This window comes from Equus quagga, chromosome 4 (assembly GCF_021613505.1).
Source record: "Equus quagga isolate Etosha38 chromosome 4, UCLA_HA_Equagga_1.0, whole genome shotgun sequence".
In the NCBI taxonomy this organism is placed as follows: Eukaryota; Metazoa; Chordata; class Mammalia; order Perissodactyla; family Equidae; genus Equus; species Equus quagga.
The window spans coordinates 21634400-21642577 of NC_060270.1; the positions used below are offsets into that span (position 1 = coordinate 21634400).

At 42.4% G+C, this 8178-nt stretch overlaps 1 protein-coding gene across 1 annotated transcript in view; it reads right to left on the reverse strand.

Annotated features, from left to right (window-relative positions):
- HGD (homogentisate 1,2-dioxygenase) overlaps positions 1–6609 on the reverse strand; it is a 43969-nt gene extending 37360 nt beyond the window's left edge. The window contains exons 1-2 of the mRNA XM_046657848.1: positions 6438–6609; positions 437–508 (exon numbers count right to left, since the gene is read on the reverse strand). Of these exons, the coding sequence (XP_046513804.1) occupies positions 437–508; positions 6438–6452 (87 nt within the window). The 5' untranslated portion in view covers positions 6453–6609. The remainder of the gene's footprint in view (positions 1–436; positions 509–6437) is intronic.
- Between the last annotated feature and the right edge of the window lie 1569 nt (positions 6610–8178).

Below are 8178 nucleotides of genomic sequence, written 5' to 3' on the forward strand. Positions count from 1 at the left end.
CATGAAATATTCCTCAAAAAATTTGGAAAAAATTTTTGTTTTCCATATTTTTGCTATTGTAACCAACACTAGAGTGAACATCTTTGTGCATACATTTTTTAGGACTGATTATTTTCTCATTGTTGTCATATCTTATGCTCTTCAAGGGGACTGCAAGAAATCCCCCTAACCCTAGACCTAGGGGATCCTCCTGAAAGTTCTACACTTAGTCTACTATTGTGGGTTGGGTACTTTGCCATAGGTAACCACTGTCCAACTTGAATGTTTGTATTGTCATTGTTCTGTATCCCAATTCTCTTATTGATTTGTGAAACTCCTAGATGGTTCACAGGCTAAATTATAAGAGCCATGGTGGGTAGAAGTACTTTGCCCTAAGGGCTGGTCATTCATTTCTACAATTCAGAGCTCTTTGAGCTAATATTCTATTCACTCATACCTGTCCTTCTGGCAGGGCACCTGGGCAGCGAGGGTCCTCTGAGGCACATTCATTCCCAAATCCAGAAATGTACTGCACATGACAAACACAAAAAGGCCACCATTAATGGGATTTAAAGAGCAGTTCATAACATTGACAGTCTACGAAGGTAAGAATTTCTATATGGACACGTATTTGTGTATGATGTTCCATCATAAGATCTTTGCTATGTCTTGGAGTGTGAACCATTTAGGAAAGATGATATGCTCTGTGTGAATTTTAAAGACTGCCAGTTAATTGGGAAAAGAGTGCTGGATATTGCATAGACTCTCCACCCTTAGCTATACTTAGTCCATTTATGGGCTTTTTCCTAACTATGCTACTCCAAGAACAGGCTCTTGAGTTCTGGTTCCATCAGAGAGTTCCTGAGAGGGGAGATAGCTAAGACATCACCTCAGCTCCAGAATTGCAGGATCTTGCTGGGCCTAAATTATAACCTCCCTGAGTTTGGAGCTCCCCTCTCCCTCCATACTCAGAAAAACGCAGCTGTAAAGAGGCATGTGGATCCAATCTGAGAGCAAAACCCTTGAGAGAAAGCTCTCCACACTAGCCTTGCTGCAGGTAGAAGCCTGCGTTATCTCGCTCATCTATGGAGCACATGTATCTATATTTGTATCTATGTGGATACAAGACAACGAAGTCTGAAGATGTGCGTGGCTTTCAGGAGATGTGCCAGATGAGAATCTGTCCACAAAGGCACAATGGGGTCTATTACGATTGCTATCTGTTTACTTTACACCCAGAGGAAAAAAGTTAGGGGGTTTCTCAAAAAAGTAAATTACGTGGAGCCCCTGTAACTTTTTCTTACAATATTGAACACTCTGTGAGTTCTTGTTCACTGTCTGGCTTCTCTGCTAGTTTGTAAGCTCCATGAAGTCTGGCACTATGACAGTCTTGTTTACCTCTATATGCCCCATGCCTGGGTATAGAAGGTACTCAATAGACATCTATTGTTTGATTTAGTTTTTCACTGAGAGCCTATTCTAATACGAGTGTATGTGTGCTGCTCTAGGTAGGGTTAGAACCCCCTTTTCTCTAACTTAAACATAAAAAAAGACTATTTTCTTCCCACAGTTGTTCTTAATAAATGTGCTTAATTTTAGCATGGAATACTGAAAGTGCTTCCTTGCTTAGTGAGTGAAATGCCACCATCTGAGCACATGTCTTTAAGAGAGATAAGAAGGATGGAAGTGGGTGGAGGGTAAGCCTTCTAGAGTTCTCAGCAGCATGGAGAAGGATGCGCTCGATGGAATGTGTGAGTGTTGATCAGGCCAACAGTCTATATTTGGAATCAAATGTGAATATCAAATGTGAAATGTTATGACCTAGAAAGCAATGGAAGTGAAGTTTTTCTTTTTGCCTCCAAACACATATTTTTTGTATATTTGAAAATCTATCAGCACTAAAAACACCAAGTTATTTTATAGACAGATTGGTTAACAGCGGTGGCATGAAGTTTGAAATGATTTCTTTGGGGAAATGGCAGAGACCATCCAGCATCCTGACTCTCCACTGAACACAATTTTCTTCTCTCTAAATGAACCTCATGCTCACCATCAACAGGATTGAATTTGAGCTGCTGAGAAATGGTAATGACTTCAAATTGTCTTCAATTCTGTGGAATGGGATTTTAGACCCATGTGTGACTGAAGCCACTGAGTATGGCAGGGCCTTCCCTTGGTTTGCCTGGGCATTGTTTCTTTCTGCAGGAGAGGAAGGCTGGGGTGCTGAGGAACACAGCTGATGTTTCTGGTGGGCAAAGGTGAATTTACTCAACCTTCCCCATTCTTTGCAACTTCTGGCCTCAGAACAGAGTCCAGGGTTATACCCAATGTTTGGGACAAGGAAAAAGAGACTTATATGTGGTTCTGAAGCATTTGATTCAAATTGCTTTAAAAAACAGAAAAGAAAGTAGAAAGAACAGCTGGTGGTTTGGAAGGGAGCCACCCAGCTCTGAGAGAGGTGTGAGTTCTGAATCTGTTTCTCAATCTTAGCTGCCTGGCATTGGCTGAAGATGAGGGTGGAAACTGCTGAGTCACTCTCAAATCAGTCGGTTTTCCTAATCCTCTGAGAGAAAAATTACAGATGCATTTATTAGGGCTTTAAAATGCCATGTCCCTGACTGCTGAAGGTATCAGAATTGAGGAAGCAGTGTTCTGCAGCTGCTCTCCCAAGGCTTGGAGATCACAGACAGAAGCTGAAGTCAGCTTATATTACCTGTGAAAATCCAAGTGTTCAATTCCAGCTGGTTCAGTGACTATGTACAAATATACCTCATACAAAAAACCCCCCAAAACCTAACATTAAGCAAATGTGTCTGTATGTTTTCTTCAGTCCAGATTTCTGAATAATTTGATCCAACACAAAAATATGATTTCATTTCCTTACAAGAGAATTATGTGCATCCTCTCTAAATGAAAGAACAAATTACTGAGCTCCGTGTAACTTGAGGACCATCAGTTCTTTGGCAGCTCCCTAGTATACAGCTTTTTAATTCTCACCTGGTCCCCAGGATATGATTTATTTGTCAGAGTGGTTTTATGAGGTGCTTTTCTCCTGACTCTGATTCTGGGTAACACCTCGATGGGACGAGCAGGTGGTACACCTCACTTCCTTTTACTGGGCATGAAGGAAAAAGAGAGAAATCAGGGTAGAGATGGAATTACAGCCATCTTTTTTTCCTGTGGAAATGTTACCAGCTCTTAGTTAATATCAGCCATGACATTGGTTCCCCTACAGTGAACATGACATGTATGGGGTTAAAAGTAAAAACCTGCATCCCAGTTCCCTGGGTCTTTAGTTACACTCGTATGTAAATATTTGTTTCTTTAGCCTCTGACTCCCAGAGCTTTACAACCAAATAGAAATTACAGATTGTTACAGCCCAGATGGCCTCAAACTGGGCTCCCACTAAAGTTGTAGCTAATCCCAGGACCTTGAAGTTCTTTTACAGAGAAACTAATGTCTAGAGAATATCAAGAAACCGAAGCTTCCCAGGCCCAACTCTTCAGCTTCCTGACGTCAGAGTCTACCTTCCACCACGGAGAAAAACAGCCAAGGACACTCATCTGAGAAATCCTTTATCTCCTCTGCTGGAAGCAGCCCCAGACACAGGCCGACGGGAAAATGTGGACCAAGAAGTCCACGGTCCCCCTCCCCCACCTAAAACCCCAAATGAAAATCCCCACCCCCATGAGAAGCAAGCAACTTTTGGGGCACTGGCCCTTTGCTTTGTTCCCTCTGCCTGGCAAAGTAAAGCTTTCCTTTTTCTACCAAGACTCTGTTCGTGTTATTTGGATTGGCATCAGGATCAGAGACCGAACTTTTGGTAACAGCAACTATCTAGTATTTCCAGTTAGCTTTATTGGGAACATAGAATATAGATTGTTAGGGGAACTTGCAGATTATTGCAGGAGGCCGAATAATGACCCTCAAAGATGTCTATGTCTTGATCCCTGGAACTTGAGAGTGCTATCTTATATAGCGAAAAAGACTTTGCAGATATGATTAAGTTAAAGATCTTGAGATGAGGAGATATCCTGGATTATTGGGGTGCACCTGAAATGTAATCACTAGTGTCCTTAACTGAGGGAGACTTGATTACAGAAGAGGAAAAGGCAATGTGGTGATGGAAGCAGAGGCGGAGTGATGCACTTGGAAGACAGAGAAAGGGGCATAGTCAAGGAATGTGAGCAGCCTCTAGAAGCTGGAAAAGGCAATGAAACAGCTTCTCCCCTTGAGTCTCCAAAAGGAACCAGCCTTGCCAACACCCTGACTTTAGCCCTGAAACTGATTTCAGAGTTCTGACCTCCAGAACTGTAAGAGAATAAATATGTGTTGTTTTACGCCACTAAATTTCTGGTAATTTGTTACAGCAGAAACAGGAAACTAATACTATAATTCTGTAGACCAGAGGGTCCCAGCTCTGTTTAATTGTTAGAATCACCCCAGAAGTTTGTTAAATACAGACCCAGACCTAGTGAATCAAAATATTTGGTGGAGCCCAAAGTCTGCATGTTAGCTCTTCATTCCAGAAATGAGGAAATCAAAACTCATAGAAGTGAAGCAACTTAAGACCATAGGATGGTCTATTTTAAATTTAATTTTATTATTTTATCTTTTGAATTTTCTTTCTCTAGTTGTGCTGCTTTTATGTAAATGTGATTTTATTTGAGGCCTTGTGTTGACATATCCATTAAAATGAAGAAATAAAAGCTGAGAAATGTTGTTTTACTTATATAATGGTTATTGATTAGAATGACACAATCTGGCTTTCTGTGTTTGGATTTCTGATCTCTGGAGCTAACCTTTCCTTGTGGAGATTAGACAGCAGGCTGGGAAGAATGCCTTTGAAACTGAGAACAAAGACCAGCAGGCAATTTACATTGGTGTGCTGGTGCTGTGCATAATAAGTTGCTTAAAAATTTCAGCAGGGTAGGATTTTAGACATAATTTATTTATAAATAGTAAGGATGTTTCCAACCCCTGCTGAACTCACCCATAGGATTTTCCTCAGGAAACAAAGTTTTTATGCACTCTCCCTCTTCCAAGACTTCAGCTACTACGATTGATGTTATGACCTCCTGTATCTACTCTCCTAGACTTACCTATTCCCGTGAGACCCAGATCCATACATCTGACCACCTCCTGGGTGTCTCACCTTGGCTGTCTCGACAGCAACTCAAATTTAGCTGAAACCCTCTTGGTTCCCAGTACATGCAGGGCTTTCCATATGTGCTATGTCTTTGCACTCACTCACTGTGTCCTCCAGCCCACATCCCTTTTCACTCAGCCAATTTCACCTACTCTCTTAAGACTCAGCTTAGGAAGAAACTCCTTCAAGAAGTTTCTCTTGACCCCACCTAGGCCAGACTCAGTTCCTTTCCTATATTAATCTGTAGCATCATGTACTAACATATAATGTTTGCTGAATGAAAGAATTTAGAGTTCTCAGCCTTTCTAACTCTGGATCAGACATCAAGATAAAGAAACAAACTCTTTTACTTTGGTGTTGAGTGATTTCAGGATCCCTATCAATTAAGGAGATGTTTGATTTTTCAAACTCAGCATTAGGTGAAGGGCATTAGGGAAGTGCTCAAACCCCAGATTCCAGAAAGAAGGCTGGAGTCTGGCCCACATGGCTTGAGTCAAGGTTCTGGGCAGTTCTATTTAGTTTCACATGCGTGTGCTGGGCACTGATGCAAGCCTGGGCTGGACACTAGGCATTGTTTTAGACACTGGGGACTCACTCTCTTTCCCTGACCTTAAGGCACTCAGTCTAGTAGATGCCATTCAGGCTCCTCTTGGACAAACCCAGGTTCTAATCCAGTCTCCATCACCTATCAGCAGTGATCTTGGGCAAGTGACTTCATCTCTCTGAACTTTACTTTTCTTGCTGGTTAAATAGAAACGAGAGTGCCTACATCCCAGATTTATTTTGAGGATCACAATATGAGTTAATTCATTAATAGCACATAACCCACACACACTTTTCAACTGCACATCAAACAATAAAAGGGAATTATTGTGTAGAGGAAGTGCTAGGGCTTCTACTGGCCAAGGGTTGATTGTGAGCCTCAAAATAACTGAATAGAATAAGCATATCCAATTGGTTGGCTGGAGGCAGTCCAGGAAGCTGCAACAACAGGAAGGTGTCGGAGAGCAGGGGCTGGGGAGCAGACACAGTGAGAAATGTCCTATGATGTCCACAGATTCCCAAAACAATGTTTGAAATGAACAAAGGCAAGGGGTGGACAATAAAAGCTTCATCTCTTTTCTTTATTATCTTTCCCTCATCTCCCTAGCTCCAGCCGTGCCTACAGACACCATGGTGAAGCCTCTGGACACAGGGGTTTGGGCCAGAGCCTCTCTAAGTTCTAACTCTGACACTCTGGAATTCTCAGAGTCTTCCATAAGTTCTGGCTGAAGAAGCCACAGCAAACTTACCAGTAGAGTTTCTTACCTTCAACTCGGCCATTTTCCTTCTTCCGCAGGTGTGATGTCTTTAGGAAACCCAGGCCCAGATAGAGTATGAAGCCGAAATTCTTCTTTCTCCTTCACGCCACTCTTTGGATGTCGTTATTCCCACTGCTTCACTGTCTTCCCTGGTCAGCAGGCTGCTCCAACTAGCCACGAGAATTGCCTAACTGAGAGACTAAGGAGAAAGTCCAGCATGCTTATTTCCAAACTGCTTACACAATTACCTTTTTTAAAAATTAAACCCAGGCTGTTTCTGGAAGAGTTTGCAGAGGCCCAGCTCCTCTTCACCTGAGTTAAAGATTGGCCAATTATTTGTTCCAGTTAAGAGAAGGAGGCTTATTACTAAAGGCAGACAGTGTGAAGCTCTTTAGGAGAGGAACTGTGGTAGCAGGTGCCTGCTGTGTGTGGCAGAGGCTTCTCCACTCAGTCCTGACTCAGGCCAGGAAGGAACAGGGCAGTGTTCACTCCCTGGGGAGCAAGGAGAAAATGAATTGTGCTCTGACACAGGTGTGTTTACACACAGCCACCTGAAACGGGGCCTAGGTCTACACAGCTCTCCGCAGATGCTTCCCAGGGATGAGCTGGGTAAACCGTTCAGAGCCTGAAGGACTTCACTTAAAGTAAACTGAGATGTTTACTGTTGCTCCTCTTAATTTCTTAAATATGTGTTGTGTTCTTACGAATTCTTTAAGAATCTTGTTTCCTAATCCCTTTATCCCTCTAAAAACAGACCAAGGGATTACTTTCCAGCCACCTTTTCCATGACTCCTCTGTCCTTCATCTTGGCTATTCTCCTTTGCCACGGTCAGGTATCAACTTCGTGGGTATTCATATTCAGGAAGGAAGAAACCATATATCGAGTGCCTGTTCGTGCCAGATTTTTCCACAGACATTACCTCATTTAATTTCACAAGAACAACCTTGTAAACTAGGCTTTATTATCACAAACTCAAGTGCAACAGACCAGGCAGGGAATGTAAATGGGTTAAGTAGGCTAGGTGATTTTTCAGGATAAGAATTTCATATGAAGCTCCAATTTTTAAACATTGGCAACTAGAACAAATGAATGAATAAATGAATCAATAAACCCATTGTGGTGGATTGTAAAAAATGCCCATAATTTCCTCTCATCCTTGTATGCATGCCCCTTTGCAATGTCACTTTGCCGCTCCTCCCATCAAGAGATGAAGTCTTTTTCTTACCTCCTTGAATCGTATTTTGGCTAATAGCAAACATGACAGAAGCAGAGGCTTGAAAAGTGCTTTGTGCCTCAGGATTTGTCCATTTCTTGCTACTTGAGACCAGCATGCAAAGCAGCTGGGCTAGCCTCCTTGAAAATGAGAGACCATATGGAGAGAGAGGTTCAGGCAACAGACCAGCACTAATGCCAGCCGTGTGAATGAGGCAATCTGGCTGCCAGATGATTGCAGACACATGAGTGATCTCAGGTGAGACCAGGAGGAGACCCACCAGCTAAATTTAGCCCAAACTGCTGACCCACAGAACTGTGAGCAAATAGAATGGTGTATTTTATGCTACTAGTTTTGGGGTGGTTTGTTAAGTGGTGATAGATACCTGATACAATTATGTCAAAAAAACATTCATGCAGGTTTGAAATGACTATGGGCTGCAGTGTAGACCCTCTGCTTTAGATAAATGGGTCTAAGCAATCTCCAGAAGTCCCCTGGCTCCAGCATACTGCAGTAGCAGCAGAATGATTTGCC